Source organism: Leopardus geoffroyi, chromosome A1, assembly GCF_018350155.1.
Source record: "Leopardus geoffroyi isolate Oge1 chromosome A1, O.geoffroyi_Oge1_pat1.0, whole genome shotgun sequence".
Lineage (NCBI taxonomy): Eukaryota > Metazoa > Chordata > Mammalia > Carnivora > Felidae > Leopardus > Leopardus geoffroyi.
The window spans coordinates 142195429-142214181 of record NC_059326.1 but is presented as its reverse complement, the minus strand read 5'-3'; the positions used below and the strand labels follow the sequence as shown (position 1 = coordinate 142214181).

The 18753-nt window shown below is 35.9% G+C and overlaps 1 protein-coding gene across 2 annotated transcripts in view; it reads left to right on the top strand.

Moving 5' to 3' along the window:
- The window catches only part of AP3B1 (adaptor related protein complex 3 subunit beta 1), a 262517-nt gene that overhangs the window by 28427 nt on the left and 215337 nt on the right, over positions 1 to 18753 (top strand). For both annotated transcript variants that reach the window (XM_045496395.1, XM_045496398.1), the window contains exon 2: positions 10168 to 10243. In XM_045496395.1, the coding sequence (XP_045352351.1) occupies positions 10168 to 10243 (76 nt within the window). The remainder of the gene's footprint in view (positions 1 to 10167; positions 10244 to 18753) is intronic.

Below are 18753 nucleotides of genomic sequence, written 5' to 3'. Positions count from 1 at the left end.
TTTAAGCTTTTTAAGGTCTTGTCTATTTCACTTTTTTGTAGTGGCTGCTTGTAGGCAACAGACTTGATCAATGGAGCAAGGTAAAGGTCCGTAGTGACCACTGAGCTGCATGTTAGCTCATTAAGTGACCCACCTTGAAATAGCATAAATAACCAATAGACCCTAAATAACCAGTGGATTACTTACAACCAGGCACAGTTACCAAAATAGGGAAAATTCGATTCTTTCCCATACCTCCTCACTCTGGCCTATAATTTGACATCTCACCAGCACTTTGTGGCAGACAGTCTCTTCTGTGCTGTCTGTCCTGCTTGCTGCTCTCTGGCAATGTATTCATTAAACTTCTATCTCCTTTGTTCTGCCTTGGGTGAATTCTTTCTCTACCCACACCTCCAGCCTCCACTCGGTTGGGATGCCCCACAATTTTCTTATACTACTAAGGTTATCCTTAGCTCTTCTCTTGTGGCCCTTCTGTGATCTTAATTGAAATGCTGGGATGTTTACCAAGGTCTTTGTACTTGGGAGAGGCTTGAATTCAGCTTCTCTTCATAGCCTCTTGTAGTTGCTGAATCCATACGCAGGTATTTAACCTCCGAACTGCTGTTTTTTGCTGGATTTCCTGGAATCTTGCCCTGTGAAAATATAGCTAAGTACCTTAAGAGATTTTTGTACCTTTTCACTGGTTCTTTCCTCTGGGATTCTGCTCTTCAAGTTCCAGTCCCTTTATTAGGTACGAACTTCAACATTTGTCTCCTCAGTCTGTTAAAACTGTCATTTCTTACTGGATTCTAGTCTCCCAAATAGCAGTTTGGGAAATATACTCAGGGAAAAAACTGGTGTGAATAAGAACTCACTTTGTGTCCTTCTCTTCTCTCCAGGATTTTGGCCCCTTTAAGTCCTGCCCATGTTAGTTATCTCTGGTGCTTTCAGAAAGTTAGTTATTTCTTCCAGCCTTTATAGTTATTTTCTTGTGGCAGATTTAGTTTCTTACAGAACCATGGGCAGATCTGGAAGTCCCAGCAGTATATTGTAAACGTAACAGCCAGGTTGATTCTGTTACATATGTTAGACCATGACTTCATTCAAAGCGCTTCAGTGGTTCCTCTTTTTCATTTAAACACCAAAGCCTTTAGTGTTATGTACCCTTTAATTGTCTCTTTTACCTACAGGGCTTGTCCTCATTGCTGCCTCCCCCCCCCCCCCCCCCCAAGTATCTGCATGGCTAATTCCTTTACTTGGAAATCTTTGTTGAGATGTCTCTTTATTTAGCCTACTCTGACCACCCTATTTAAAATTCCCTCCTCCTTTCCCTTTTCTCTTTTGCTCTGGTTTTTCCCTCATATCACCTCATGACTTAAAATTTACTCCCTTATTATGTTTGTTGTCTCTTTTGGTTATTAGAATGACAACTATACAAGGGCAAGGATTTTGGTCTTTTTGTCCATTGGTGTGTCACAAATGCAAATGGGAAGCAGATGAGAATAGAGTACAGAATCTAACGGCAAAGGGGAGTTAAGATGGAGGCATAGTGGGTTAATTGTATTAAATGTAGAGGAATAATCTAAAAGTATTCATGGAATTTTGCATGGATTTTTAAATTAGCAAGTTATTTGTTACCTTTGTGAGAGAAGTTTTAATGGAGGAGTAAGAGAAAAAAAGATTACCAAGGATTGAAGAAGTGGAGGTAGCAATTGTAGACTATTCCTTTTTTAATTTTGTGAACAATATAGGAGGAGGAGTTCATATTTACTTGGATAATTTATACTTAAATTTTTTAGGGGGTTAATAGATGGATGGTTAGGTCGTGGAGTTTTCTGTTTTCACTTATGTTTGTATTTATTAAGTGAATACTTTGTGCCAAAAACTGTACAGTGATCTGAGCGTCATCCAAGGGAAATATAAGCCCTAACTGGACTGAAAGTTCCAAAGCTTTCATATTTTGCACATAAATGTATTATGAAGGCCAATCCCTTTAGCTGCTTAGCACTAGAACAAAGTACATTCTGATAATTGTTTGCATCCGTTTTTTTTTTCTGCATACCTATTTATGTGTACAACGTAACACTTAAAAGTAGAAGTGTTTTTCATTTAAGTGGTTCTTAAAGCATGCAGAGGAGCCTGTGTAAAATTTTTTTGGCAGGGCTTGAAAAAGGCCCACCTTCCTCTCAAAATGTTAATTTGTCCTTTTGAGGACATACCTCCAACTGGAAATGGCTATTCTATATCATGTTTTCCAGTCCAACATTCCTGGATTCAATGTGTTGTTTCAGGTGTTGCTTTTTATGGTACATGAATTTTGGTGAGCGTTTTGAGGAAAAAGAAGGTAATTGTATACTGCAGTGCTTGCAAACTGATGAAAGATGAAGGGCCTTTTTTTCAGTCCATGGATGGATCTTCTGTGAAATACAATAGAAAGTAAACTAGTAGAAAAATGGAATGAAAAAAAGCATGTAAAATGCAATCCCCCTTTTTTTATATTCAAAAGATAGGACTTTATACTGTGAAATTACTCTGTCAGATTTCTAACTTGGCTTGCTCTCAGTTTCTGTACGTATCTCCTCCTGCGTTAGTAACAAAAATTTGTGGATTGGTGATGGTTCTTGGACTGGATTTTCTTGGATCACACTTTCAGTAGCACAGATACACTGTATGATGCTACACAGATGTATTTTTTCCCCTCTCTGTTGTTTTTAAAAGGAGTGAAAGGTTTAAATGAGTTGTGGCTCATAGACTTTTAATTTTATTTATGTATTTTTAAAGTTTATTTATTTTTTTAGTGATCTCTGCACCCAACATGGGGCTCAGACTCATGACCCTGAGATCAAGAGTTGCATGCTCTTCTGGCTGAGCCAGCTGGGTGCCCCTGGATTAAAGATTTTTTTTTTCTTTTTAGAAAAGAGGTAATTTATACTATGTAAAAGCTCTTTTACCTCCTAAGTTCTTATATGTAACTGGGTAAAATTTTGGTTTTTGATTATGGTTGATGTTTTTTACTGGTGCTGATTATGGTTGATGTTTTTACTGATAATAATATTTTCTTTAATTCCAGTCACATATTTTCTTTGAAACTATAAAAAACGTATTTTGACCATGAAAGGAAAAGTTATACCACTTACCACCACAAGATGTCACTTATGTAAAAATAAAGTTGGTATCCTAGTTCCCTAAGCTGGAAAGCTACAGGTCAATAATCAGTGAAGAACTAGATAAATAAAAAAAAAATTTTTTTTGAAACTAGCATTGATTTTTCAGCAGTCAGTGAAAATACTGCCAATGCAGTGTTATTTGAATCAACTCTTTTAATGTTTAGAAAAAAGAATTTCTTAATGTCTAAGATTGATGCTGTAAGTGATACATGTTAATAGGCCTCATTTGAATCCACATAAGGAAGGAGGTAGACCTAAAGTGATTCAGTACAAGTGTATATATTTGAGGGTAAATGAGGTATTATGGTATTAACTCCCAACTCTGCTGTTATGGTGACAAGCAAAGAGGAATTTGAGAAGAAATCTGTAATTTATATCAGGATTTTCAATAGTTTTTCATGACATCTTTGTGAAGTTGAATATTACATCAGGTGGAAACAATGCTTGTGGCTTTGTTTCTGGTGGCTTTTCTCTGAACCTCAAACTATTAGCTATCTGCCCATGTTAACACAAAAGATACTTATATTTGTTATTGAAGACTGTGTTAAACATGAACAGCGCAATTTTTGGCTTTAATGTTGAGATCTTGTTTTCTTTTTCTTGATTTAAAAGAGTGGGTCATTACCTAAAAATGGTTGGGAAGGGGACTTTGGCTTCTCAAGCTTAAAAGAAACAAACCAAGTTTCCAGTAGGCCATGAATAAAATTAGAGGGTTGGAGAGTTTGTGTTGTCCTAAAAATTGACATTTTGTTATTCTTCATTGCTCACTTCTCTGACACTGGTGGAGAATGGTGGAAAACTCTTGGGGAAAGGATAAGGGGGTCAGACACTGGAGAATGAATTTTCTTTTTTCATTTGGCACATGTTTATGTGATCACATTTTCATTCTATTTATTCCCTATCTAATTACTTCAGTTTGTTTGCTTTCTTACCCCTAATAAGGTTTTTAAGCTTTTTGGGGGGGCAGGGAAGGGTTTAGATTTTTCATTTATAAAAGTATATACATGGTCGTTGAGTAAAATAGAAAACTAACAAAAAGTAGAAGGAAAAAACCCCTCATGCGGGGTTCCATTATTTTTTCTCCCTTTGCAGCTACCTTTGCTGTGTGGAAGAGTGAGAAGTTTTAACAAGGGATTAGGGGTGCCTGGGTGGCTCAGTCAGTTAAGTGTCGAGCTTTGACTCAGGTCATCATGATCTCACGGTTGGTTCCTGAATTCAAGCCCCACGTCAAGCTGTCTGCTGTCAGTGCAGAAACTGCTTGTGACTTTCTGTCTTCCTTGCTCTCTGCCCCTCCCCCGCACTCTGGAAAGTAAACATTAAAAAAAAAAGAAGAGATTCTAAATGTATTCTGGTGAATATATATAGTATTTTAATATTTGGTAGTTGAATATCATCAGATATAGTTTTTATATGTTGCCTTTTCTACTAGCATATTTCTAGGTGTATGTGTAATTAATTAATAGAGAAAAGTCTGTTTTTTAATTATTTAATTATTTAATTATTTTTGTATCCCACTAATGATCACCCATTGTATTTAATTTCATGAGCTGCTTGGAAAGGAACAATAATTTTTTTTTCATAATAAATTTCATTGCTTCTCTTTTTGGAAAGAATATATATAATAAAAATATATATATTATAACGCAGTGACAGAATGTCACAGACTGTGGCTTAAAAGAAATTTATTTTCTCCCACTTTCTGGAGGCTAGAAGTCTAAGATCAAAGTGTTGGCAACTTTGATTTGTTTTGAGGCCTCTCTGTCTGGCTTGCAGATGGCCACCTTCTTGCTGTGTTCTCACCTCGTCCTCCCTTGGTCTTTGTGTGTCTGTGTCCTAATCTGCTTTTACAAAGACATCAGCCGTGTTGGATTAAGTCCCACGCATATTGGCCTCATTTTCTCTTTAAAAGCTCTGTTTCCAAATACCCACATTCTTTGGGGTTAGGACTTTATAGGATTTTGGAAGGGACACAACTTAGCCTATAATAGCACCTGATTAATCATTCTTGTGAGGTGCTTACTGCCTACATTAGGCTTAAATTTGTAAAATATGCAACACCTAAAGTAATTTTGTGTCGGGCTTTCTATTTGTAGTTAAGGAAGCTCTTCTGATCTACTCTTAGGCCTCAAGATGAGATGGAAGGGCTTCTGATACTTTCTTTTTGGTATTTGAACTATTTCATGAAGGTGCCATGTAGAGTAAATTTGCTTTCTTTTTTTCTGCAGACTTTATTGTAAAAAGTATGAAAGATTGCTAACCATAAACGAATAACTATTGCAGGTAGTTAAAATATGTAATAGTACAGTCTTAGTTTCCTGTCAGTTTCTTAGAGTCAGTTGAGAGGATTTTCCTTTGATGTGCTAAAATAATATTCAGTGATTTTTCTCAAAATAGATGTATGCCTTGTAGGTTTCTTTGGTGAACTCAGCATTTTATTTACACGTGTGAATAAAACATTATGAAAGTTTTTAATATCAACTTTATGGAGATATAATTTGCATACAATAAGTTAACATAAAGATTGTAATTAAAAAAATTCTGTAATGTTTATTATTTTGAGAAAGAGAGAGAGAGAGTGAGCGAGAGGGGAGGGACAGAGAGGGAGATAGAGAATCCGAAGCAAGGTCCAGGCTCTGAGCTGTCAGCACGGAGCCTGATGTGGGGCTCGAACTTGCAGACCTTGAGATCATGCCCTGAGGTGAAGTCGGACGCTTAACCCACTGAGCCACCCAGGTGCCCCTAAAGATTGTAATTAGATGTTTTGATAGATGTATGCACCTGTTCAGTCACCACCACAGTTAAGAAGATACAGAACATTTCCGTCATCTTACGGAATAAAATTTTCTTATGTTCCTCTGCTGTCCAGTTCTCACTCTACCCCATGACCCCAGGATACCACTGCTCTGCTTTCAGTCTCTACAGATTAATTTGCATTTTCTATAATTTTAAATGACTTAAATCATGCTGTTTTGTGTCTGACTTCTTTTACTCAGAGTAATGATTTTGAGAATTCATCCACCTTGTTGCATGTATCAGTAATTAATTTGTTTTCATTGCTGGGTAGTATTCCAGTGGCTGGCCATTAAGTCACATTTATCTGATGAACATTTATATTTTTTCCAGTTTTTTACTATTATGAATAAAGCTGCTGTGAATATTCATGTAAGTCATTATGTGGAAATATGTTTTTATCTTTCTGGGGAGTGGAATGAGTAGGTCATATGATTCTTAAATTTTTAAGAATTGCCTAACTTTTCCAAAGTGTTTTTTTTTTTTTACATTCCCATCAGCAATACATGAGAATTCTAATTGCTCCAGAGCCTTGACAACATTTGTTATTGTCAGTCTCTTAATTTCAGCTGTTCTAATGGATGTGTAGTGATATCTCGTTTAATATGCATTTACCTGATAATTAATGATCTTAAGTATTTTTTCATGGGCTTACTGGCATTCCTGTTCTTTTGTGAAATGTCTGTTCACATAATTTCACCCATTCATTTATTTTTAAAAATATATTTTTTTTAAATTCTCTCTTCACCCAATGTGGGGTCCAAACTTAAAACCCTAAGAATGAGAGCTCCACCAGCTGAGCCAGCCAGATGCCCCTTGACCACCCATTCTTTTTTTTACCTTTCATTTTTGATTGGCTTGTTTCTTTTCTTACAAAAGAGTCATAATTGTTATATAACTGGTTTATTATTTAAACAAATTTTTTTTTAATGTTTACTTATTTTTGAGAGAGAGAGAGAGAGAGAGTGTGTGTGTGTGAGTTGGGTAGGGACAGAGAGAGAGGGAGACACAGAATCTGAAGCAGGCTCCAGGCTCCGAGCGGTCAGCACAGGGCCTCATATGGGGCTTGAACCCAGGAACCACGGGATCATGACCTTAGTCAAAGTTGGACACTTAACCAGCTGAGCTACCCAGGTGCCCCTATAACTATTTTTTAAGACTTTGAAAAATGTAGATTCATATGCAGTTAAAAGAAATAATGCAAAGATAATCTGTGTACCCTTTGCCCAGTTTTCCTCAATGGTAAACTATATAGTATAATATCACAGCCAGGATGTTGACACTGATACAATACACCAATCGTGTCCAGAATCCCCAGTTTTACTTGTATTTATTTGTGTGTGTGTGTGTGTGTGTGTGTGAAAGAGAGAGAGAGAGAAAGAGAGAGATCTGTTTTGTGACTTGTGTAGTTGTCACAATAGTAAAGATACATAATGGCTCCATCACTGCAGGAATCTCTTTTGTTGCCCTTTCATATCCTTCCTTCCCTTTCTTGTTCTTAACCCACAGCAGCCACTAATCTTTCTCCACTTCTCTAATTTTGTTATTTTTTTTAATATGAAATTTATTGTCAAATTGGTTTCCATACAACACCCAGTGCTCATACCAACAGGTGCCCTCCTCATTGCCCATCACCCACTTTCCCCTCCCTCCCATCCCCCATCAACCCTCAGTTTATTCCCAGTTTTTAAGAGTCTCTTATAGTTTGCCTCCCTCACTAACTTTTTTTTCCCCTTCTCCTCCCCCATGGTCCTCTGTTAAGTTTCTCAGGATCCACATAAGAGTGAAAACATATGGCATCTGTCTTTCTCTGTAGGACTTATTTCACGTAGCATAACACTCTCCAGTTCCATCCACGTTGCTACAAAAGGCCGTATTTCATTATTTCTCATTGCCAAGTAGTATTCCATTGTGTATATAAACCACAATTTCTTTATCCATTTGTCAGTTGATGGACATTTAGGCTCTTTCCACAATTTGGCTATTGTTGAGAGTGCTGCTATAAACATTGGGGTACAAGTGCCCCTATGCCTCAGTACTCCTGTATCCCTTGGGTAAATTCCTAGCAGTGCTACTGCTGGGTCATAGGATAGGTCTATTTTTAATTTTTTGAGCAACCTCCACACTGCTTTCCAGAGCGGCTGCACCAATTTGCATTCCCACCAACAGTGCAAGAGGGTTCCCGTTTCTCCACATCCTCTCCAGCATCTCTAGCCTCCTGAGTTGTTCATTTTGGCCACTCTGACTGGCGTGAGGTGATATCTGAGTGTGGTTTTGATTTGTATTTCCCTGATGAGAAGCGATGTTGAGCATCTTTTCATGTGCCTGTTGGCCATCTTCAAGAGTGTTACATAAATGGAGTCATACAGTATGTAACCTTTTAGAATTAACTTTTCTCCCTCAGCATATTTCTGTGGAGATTAATCAGAGTTGTCATGTGTATCAGTAGTTTATTGTTACTGCTGAGTGGTATTCCATGCTATGGATGTACCACAGTTTGTTGAAATATTCATCCATTGATGGACATCTGTGTTGTTTCCATTTTGGCTGATAGGAATAAAAGCTGCTGTGAATACTTCTGTGCAAGTTTAAAAAAAATATTTTTAACATTTATTAATTTATGAGAGAGTGTGAGTGGGGGAGTGGCGGAGTGAGAGAGAGAGAGAGAGAGAGAGAGAGAGAGAGAGAGAGAGAAAGACACAGGATCTGAAGCAGGTTCCAGGCTCTGAGCTGTCAGCACAGAGCTGGAAGCAGGGCTTGAACTCACAGACCGCAAGATCATGACCTGAGCTGAAGTTTAATGCTTAACCAGTTGAGCTACCCAGGTACCCCTTGTGTGCAGGTTTTGTGTATTAATTTCCATTTCCCAGGGATAAATACCTAAGAGTGAAATTACTTGGTTGTATGAGAATTCCAGGGTTCTATAAAACTGCCAAACTGCCTAGTGGCTGTAACCCTTTTAAATTCTTCCCCCCCTCCCCGCCCCGGCAGTATATAAGTGGTTCATTTCCTCTATGACATCGCTATCATTAGGTGTTGTTACTATTCTTTTTATTTTAGATGAGAGCCATTTTGATACACATGTAGTGATATTTTGCTGTGCTTTTAATTTGCATTTCTCTAATAGCTAATGAAGTTGATTATCTTTAAACGTACTTTTTGGCATTTCTGTGTCTCCTTCAGTGAATTGTTTGTCGACGTCTGTATTAGTTTGCTACAACTGCCATAACAAAATACCACAGACTGAGTGGCTTGATTAACAGAAATTTAATTCTTACTGTTCTTGAGGCTAGAAGTCTACCGTCAGACTGTAGACATGTTTGGTTTCTCCTCAGGGCTCTCTCCTTGGCCTACAGATGTCTGCCTTCTCTCTGTGTCCTCACGTTGTCCTGTCCTACAATCCAGAAGTCTGACAGACTGCCTTCATTTTGTTCCTTTTCTCCCTTTTAATCCAAGCTAGCAGTGTCTCTGATATATAATCCCATTTCTGTTCCTGGCTTTTGTTATGACATCTGATTATATTCATGAGTGGTACCTGTGATCTCTTAATCAAGTAATTTTCCAGCCACACTTTTGAAAAAAGGTCTGAAGACGCATTCTTAATACTCTACAATATGGATAGGCTGAAAAATTTCCAAATCTTCAAATTCTAGTTCTTTTTGCTTAACCGTTCCTTTAGTTTATCTTTCTCATTTTACTGTAAACATCAAGGAAAAATCATGCTGTGCCTTTAATACTTTACTTAGAAATCTCCTTAGCTAAATATCCAAGTTCATCACTTTCAACTTCCACTTTTCATATGACATTGGAAGAAAATTGAGACAAGGATTACCTTTCATCCAGTTCCCAATAACTGCTCATTTCCATCTGAGATCTCATCATAATCACTTTTAACATCATACTCCTACTAACGTATTTTATTTTGAGAGAGTGAGAGTGAGAGAGACAGAGAGAGGAAAGAGAGGGAGAGCAGGTGTGTGGGAGGGGCAGAGGAAGAAGGAGAGAGAATTTCAAGCAGGTTCCATGCTCAGTACAGAGCCTGATGCAGGGGCTTGATGTCACGAACTGTGAGATCTTGACCTGAGCCCAAATCAAGAGTCAGACACTTAACCAAGTGAGCCACCCAGGCATCCTGCTCATTATTGTTTCTAATTCTTAAGAAATGATATATTTTAATAGCTTTATAATGTACAAGATTGAAATAGGGATTTTTTTCTTTTCTTTTGTATAGGAATGAAGATCTAAAGCAAATGTTGGAGAGCAACAAAGATTCTGCTAAACTGGATGCTATGAAACGGATTGTTGGGGTAGGTAAAGTAGATCATTTTAATATTGGAAAATGGACACGTAGTGATTATTTTAAGTATGCATTAAATAATATATTAAAACATGCCATTTCCCTTTAATATTTGCTTAGTATAGCCTGTGTAAAATGTTTTGGAAGAAGTTTGGAGTGTCACAATTCAGAAACTTGAGTTTTAATTCCTTTTTTCTGAGTTCTTATTTCCCTGTCTCTAATATCAAGATATTTCTCCTGAGGTAGGAAAAGCTAATCATTTTGAAGACAAAATAAGATTATGTACAACAATATTTTGACTTCCCACAAAGAGGGATACTAATTAACTAAAGGATTTTTTTTTGTCATTTAAAGGCCTGAAAATTGTAAGCATTTTTTTTTTCTGGTTGTCAAATTCCATTACTGTCAATAGCAAAATTATTTTTGAAATTTGATTAGGATAATATGGAATTTATATTTTAACCTTCTTCCTTTCATCCCTCTTGTCTTTCAGTAACATTGTATTTATATTTTGTAGTTTTTATTCTAGAAATCTTATACATTCCTTATTCCTTGTTAGATTAATTTGTGTATTTTTAAATATTGGTGGCCATTATGAATGGTCCCCTTCATTATATTCTTAATATTAATTATTACTGGTGTATAGGAAAATAAGTGACTTTTCTTTGTTATGCATCTGGTCTTTTCAGTTAACTCTCTTCTTAGCTCTAACTGTTCTTCAGTTTCTAAGTTTGGATTTTCCGGGTAGAAAATTACATTGTTTGGAAGTTATGAGAGATTTATGTTTTATTTTCAAATATTTTAAACTAATTTTTATATGAAAAAAAAGCCTACTGGGATCTGTATTGGAATTGGATTAACTCTGTAGATCAATTTTGGGAGAATTAACTTTTTTTTTTTTTAATTTTTACTTATTTTTGGGAGAGGGAGATAGTGCACACATGGGAGAGGGGCAGTGAGAGAGGGAGACGCAGAATCTGAAGCAGGCTCCAGGCCTTCATCTGTCAGCACAGAGTCCGATGAGGGTCTCGAGCCCATGAACTGCAAGATTATGACCTGAGTCAAAGTCAGACGCTTAACTGACTGAGCCATCCAGGTGCCCCGAAAGAATTAACATTTTTACAGTATTTTGCCATATGACCCATGATCATGGTTCTGTTTCTTCACTTGTTCAGGTCATCTTTAATTTCTTTCAACAATGTATTATAGTTTTTAGTGTTACATTTTATTTATTTATTTATTTATTTATTTATTTATTTATTTATTTAAACTTACTTATTTATTTATTTATTTTAATTTACATCCAAATTAGTATATAGTGCAAAAGTGATTTCAGGAGTAGATTCCTTAGTGCCCCTTACCCATGTAGCCCATCTCGCCTCCCACAACCCCTCCAGTAACCCGTAATTTGTTCTCCATATTTATGAGTCTCTTCTGTTTTGTCCCCCTCCCCTGTTTTTATATTATTTTTGTTTCCCTTCCCTTATGTTCATCTGTTTGTCTCTTAAAGTCTTCATATGAGTGAAGTCATATGATTTTTGTCTTTCTCTGACTAATTTCACTTGGCATAATACCCTGCAGTTCCATTCACATAGTTGCAAATGGCAAGATTTCATTCTTTTTTTTTTAATGTTTATTTATTTTTGAAACAGAGAGAGACAGATGGGGGAGGGTCAGAGAGAGAGGGGGACACAGAATCTGAAGCAGGGTCCAGGCTCTGAGCTGTCAGCACAGAGCCTGACGCGGGGCTCGAACTCACAGACCGCGAGATCATGACCTGAGCCGAAGTCGGACGTTTAACCGACTGAGCCACCCAGGCGCCCCTACATCTTCTTTATCCATTCATCCATCGATGGACATTTGGGCTCTTTCCATACTTTGGCTATTGTTGATAGTTCTGCTGTAAACACGGGGGTGCATGTGTCCCTTTGAAACAGCACACCTGTATGGCTTGGATAAATGCCTAGTAGTGCAATTGCTGGGTCGTAAGGTAGTTCTTTTTTTAGTTTTTTGAGGAACCTCCATACTGTTTTCCAGAGTGGCTGCACCAGCTTACATTCCCATAGTGTTAACATTTTAAGTTCTATTATTTTGTTAATACTTTTTCTAAATATCTTGTGTTTTTGATGCTATTGAATGATATATTTCAATTTTCAATCAACAATTATTTTTTACTAACATTTGTTAAGTAACTAATAGTTATTTTACTTTGAATTTTTCCCACTGAGCTATTATAGCAATCATTTGTTCACCTTTACTTTTGTCCAGTTTTTAATATTTCTAGGTAGCACCACATTTCTATGTGGAACCTTATTCAAACATTTGAAATATTTTCTGTTCATGTAAGTGTGTATCATTTCAAAACATCTTTTGGCTAGAAGTAGTTCACTGGAGTCAGTCAGTTAGAATTTTGTATTGGCTTTAAAGTTTCTTATATTTTCTTAAAGTAATTTTTAAAGTTTAAATTTCTCTTTATAGTTTATATTCCATGAGCGCTGAAAATGGGGTTTGTCACTTTATACGATTGCAGAGTAGTTTTAAGCTCTTTTCATCATAGTTAGAAACATTTCTAAATTTATTCTGCTAAAATTTTAAATGTTGGGTATTTTACCAAGTTTTTTTCTCAAATACGTCAAAGTGTGAGCAGTGCACATCTGACTGTCTTTCGTACTAGGTAGTCCTATGATTCAGTAGAGAATTTTTTCAGCAATATCTACCAGTGTGAAACCATGATGGTAGTCACAGTTTATTTTATTATCTTTCTTTGGTAATATCTGAGACTTACTTAGTATCATGGGGTAATGTTTCCAGTGTTTGATATGTTGAATAAAGTCTCATGTATGCCAAAGCATTCCTAGGGGGAAAAAACCACCTACTTCAAAATCTTGTGGTCACCTCTCACACAGCGAGACTCAAGTTGAAGAACTCATACATTATTTTTCTTAATATTTCTGGAAAATACCTGTTTTGTGTTTATAGCACATGTCCATGTTTTATGTTGGCTTGGCGAAATGTGGTGAACTAAGGAGACTTTGAAATGTATTGTTTCATATAGTGAATTTAGAAATAAGTTTTTTAGCTAAAATACTGATGAGTTGTCTTTGGAGGAATGGAATGTTTGTAATGAAATCTGTGGTGTATTGAATCTTTCATATATTTTCTTTTGGTAAGTGTTAAATGTTGAGGGTTTTTCTCAGATTAGTTTACTTGTCTTTGTAGTTATGGGATAATGAGCAAATCTGAACCTTTCTTTGATACGATTCTTAAAATGCCTAGGTAAAATTACTGATATATGTGATTTTCATAGCCATTCATCTTACAGGGTATTTGGTTGGATAGTACTGACCTTAAGAAAAAAAAAAAGTGGGGCGCCTGGGTGGCTCAGTCGGTTAAGCATCCGACTTCAGCCAGGTCACGATCTCGCGGTCCGTGAGTTCGAGCCCCGCGTCAGGCTCTGGGCTGATGGCTCAGAGCCTGGAGCCTGTTTCCGATTCTGTGTCTCCCTCTCTCTCTGCCCCTCCCCCATTCATGCTCTGTCTCTCTCTGTCCCAAAAATAAATAAACGTTGAAAAGAAAAATAAAAGTAATTTCAAAGTTCCATATGTTTTTGTAAATATTTTTGAAAAGATCTTAAACTAAATACAAGTGGTACGTTATTATTGTTGGATAATTGAGAAAATCCATGTAAGAAAAAGAAACTAATAATGTGTTCATGTATGATAAACATTTTTGGTGTAAACTTTTGTAGACATTGTTCACTCCTCTCTTCTTTCCTTTAACAAAAATGTTTCAGTTGTATGTGTGCCTTAAAAGATTCATCTTGTGCATGATGATGGCATCTTGTTGTTCTTGGGTTAGAAATTGCTTAAAGGGCCAAGATTTTTCTGCCATGTTGATATACATCAGGACCAGTTCCATAAGCAGGTCTGAGTTTTTACTAGCGATATAATACCTTAGTGAGTTTTCTGTCAATTTTGCTCCACTGTTACTTTATGGAATATAAATCAAGGATCAGTTCATTTTCTATTTCTTCATTTATTCTAGGTTGTTGATTTTTAAGAGCTGGAATTGGGTCTGAGACTCTGTAAGATCTACCTTTCTTGCTTCCTTCCCCACTGTCCTTCCCTCTGTTCGCTCCTTCCTTGTAAATTAACCAGTATTTATAAAATCAGAAATTTTGAACTTTTTAAAATAAACCATCTTTGTTACTGTGAAAAATGAAGCCAGTTACAGTTTAGAAAAACACAATTTCTCCTCTTTTTTTCCCTGAGTTTAAAAAATTAATGTGGATTTTTGGATCTAGATAATTACTCATTATTTATAAAAAAAACACAAGCAACATGAAAATCAATCATAATAATACACCACATTAACAGAATGAAGGGGGAAAAACCCACATGATCATCTCAATTGATAGAGAAAAAGAATTTGGCCAAATTTAACACTCATGATAAAGCACTGAACAAACTAGGACTGGAAGGAAACTACCTCAGCATGTTAAAGGCCATGTGTGAAAAACCCACAGCTAACATCCTAGTCAGCAGTGAAATTCTGAAAGGTTTTCTTCAATAAGGAAAAAGAGGATGCCTGCTTTTGTCTCTTCTGTTCAATATACTTTTGAAAGTTTTAGCCAGAGCAGTTAGGCAAGAAAAAGAAATAAAAGGCACCCAAATTGCAAAGGAAGAACTAAAATTATCTTTATTCACAGACAATATGATTTCATATTTAGAAAACTAAATATTTTATGGAAAAGTTTTAAAACTAATAAGTGTATTGAGCAAAGTTGCGATATACAGAATCATTACATAACAATTACTTGCGTCTGTATACCCTGACAATGAACAATTCAAGAAAGATACTAAGACAATAGTCCTATTTACAGTAGCATTAAAAAGAATACAATACCAGAAATAAACTAAGGGGGCAAAGACTTGTACCTTGAGAGCTGCAAAATGTTGCTGACAGAAATTAGAGAAGACACAAATAAATGGAAGGGTATCCTATGTTCATGGATTAAAAGACTTAATATTTTTAAGATGTCAGTATCAAAGTGATCTACATATTCAGTGTAATTACTATAAAAATTCCAGTGATATTATTTGCAAAAAAAGGAAAATCTATCCTAAAATTCATATAGATCCTGAATAACCAAAATAGTCTTGAACAAATTTATAAGTCTCACACTTGCTGGTCTGAAAACTTATTACAAAGCTACAGTAATCAAAACAACGTGGAACTGTCACAAAGACAGACATATATACCCAACAGAGCATGCAGAAGTAAACCCTTAACTATGTGGTCAAATGATTTTTGACAAGGGTGCGAGACCGTTCAATGGTGAAATTATAGTCTTCAACAAATGGTGCTGGGAAACTAGATACCACCTGCAAGAAAATGAATTTAGACCCCTATCTCATACTATATATAAAATAAGGCAAAATGAATCAAAGACCTAAATGTTAGAGGTAAAAATGTAAAACTTATAGAAGAAAACATAGGGCAGAAACTTCATGACATGAGATTTGTCAGAGGTTTCTTAGATACAAACCAAAAAGTGAGCAACAAAAGAAAAAAATGGATAATTAGGGCTGTATCAAAATTAAAATCTTTGTGCATCATATGATACCACAACATTGTGATGAGACAAGCCTCAGAATGGGAAAAAAATATTTTCAAATATGTAAAAAGCCATCCCCCCAACATATAGGAAGAGGTTCTCCTATATCCACTTATTCCCCAGGTAGAAACTAATAGGTAGTTTTTTTACTAAAGTATCTTAAGTGAACTACATCATGTAGAAATTTGTTGAAATTTCTATCATATCTGAAATAATCTGGTATCTTTTTTATCGTATCTGAAATACAGTATATCCTGGATTGACTCAATAGCAAAATAAGAGAAAAAAGAGCCAGAAGTTGAAGACAGATCATTAGAACTTAGTTGGTTTGAAGAATAGATTAATAAAAGGAAAAGAACTGAACATAGCCTCAGGGTTTTGTTGGATAATATCAAAAGATCTAACAAATATGTCCAAAAGGAGGAGAGAGATTGGGGCAGTAAAAATATTTGAAGAAATAACGGCTGGAAACTACCCAAATGAATGAATGACGTAAACTTATAGATGAAAAAGTTCCCTGAATCCCAATTAGGATAAACCCAAAGAAAACCATGCGTAAACACATAGCAATTAAACTGTAGAAGACCAAAAATAAAGAAATAATCTTGACAGTACCTGGAAAAACAATGATACATTACATACAAGGATCAGTGATTTTAATAACATCAGAAACCATGGCAGCCAGAAGTCAGTGGAGCATCTTTAAAGTACTGAAAGAAAATAGAGGTGATACTTGAACAACACAGATTTGAATTTCATGGGTCCACTTATACGTGTTATAGAGTACTGTGCTGTAAATGTATTTTCTCTTCCTTATGATCTTTTTTTCTCATAGTTTTCTTAATATTTTCTCTAGTTTATTGTAAGAAGAGTACAGTATATATATATATATATATAACATACAGAATATATGTTAATCAATTGTTTATGTTATCTGAAGGGTTTCTGTTCAAAAGTAGGTTATTAGTAGTTAATTTGTGGGAGGAGTCAAAAGTTCTACATGGATATTCGAATCTGCAGGGGATTGGTACCCCTAACCCCTGCATTGTTCAAGGGTCCACTGTATTTGGCAAGCATAAAGGCCTAATTTTATTTTTCTTAAGTTATACATGTCTGAGAGGTTTTAAATAGGTGTAGATATATAGGATAGCATAATATAAAGGCTAGCGGGGAGGTGGGATTAAAAGGGCCTGTCTGGTTGTAAGGTTTCTACATTTTATTTGACTTGGTACAATATTAAATCTAAGTAGACTGTGAAAGGTTTGTTGAATCTTGATTTGTCCATCTAATAATCCCTAGAGGAACCACTAAACGTTCTTCAAGAAGATATAAACAAAAAATCAATGTAAACATTAAAATACCAAATACTAACAAGTTCCCAAATAATGGGAATGACAGAGGTCAGTCAAACAAAACACACACAGTAAACAGAAAACAGATAAAATTGTAGACGTGGGGGCACCTGGGTGGCTCAGTTGGTTGAGTATCTGACTTCGGCTCAGGTCATCATCTCACGGTTTGTGAGTTTGAGCCCTGCATCGAGCCCTGTGCTGTTAGCACGGAGCCTGCTTTGGCTCCTCTGCCCCCCTCTCTCTTTGCCCCTCCCCTACTTGGTGTGTCTCTTTCAAAATATATAAATAAACTTAAAAAAAAAATTGTAGACCTGAATCTAACGACACCAGTAATTTTATTAAATATGAGTGATCTTAAGTCACCAGCTAAAAGAGATTGTCAGATTGGTTGAAAATGTTAAGATGCAACTGTATGTTCTATAGGAGAAACCCATTTTTAATATAAATACATAGATTAAAAATACAAGGATGGGAAATACATACTATGAAAACACTAAACAAAACATAAAAGAGCAGCTACCACTGCCACCCTGGCACTTTCCATTTCTCATACAGTCCTTTATTTTTTTCCATAGTACTCTATTTTACCATCTCACACATTGTATTTATTTGTTTATTGTTCCTAGCCCCCATTAGAAGGTAAGCTCCACTGGGCAAGGTGTATCCCCAAGGCCTACAGTACTCCTTGGCATGTAGTGTCCTTTCAGCAAATATTTGTTGAATGAACTTGACTGTAGGGTTTTTTTTTCCTCCCTCATGTATTAACATCTTTTTGAATAACCTCCTGTAGAACAGTTAGGGAATCCTTGGAATAGGATATAATAGGACAGGATCTTCAACTTCAGGTATTCATTGAATAACTGAAGGCATGGGCCCAAAAACATTTGTTCCCTCTCTCCTCATTTTACAGGTGAGGAAACTGAGGGAGGTGTAAAAATCATAATAAAGATGTTTTAGCTGCATTATTTGTGAACCTTCTGTAATATGCAGTAGGTTTCACAGAATATTCAAATCATAATGTGACAGGTAAGGAAACAGAATATGAAAGGATTAGCTTATATTGGAGTGTTTTTAAGCTGTTATGTAGAAAGATCTTCTTGAAAAATTGCTAATTGGGATTTGAATGATTAAAATATCACATAGTATATAATAAAACTTTTGTCATGATTTTATAAAAACTATCTTTTTTAAGATAGTTTTTAGATATGGTGTATAATTCATGAAGAATCCCTTTCCAGAAAATGATCTTGTTGTTAAACTTTATTTTGTATCTACCAAAGTGTAAACTATTAAACGACATAAAGATGTATTCCGAGAATGAGAGTGAAGGAAATTGGGGATACAGGTAGACATAAAACTACAGTAAAGAGAAATAAAACAGCACAAATGAAGAGTGTGAGTTTAAAAATTTTAGAGGAAATTAGAATTGGACAGCAATGTGGGCCAGGTATTTTTTGGGTGGCTCTAGGGAGGGCGAATGATTAGAATTTTAGAGAATTGTGGAAAGTAAAAAGAATTGACTTGGGGGTGTGATAAGGCATAGAGTAGCCA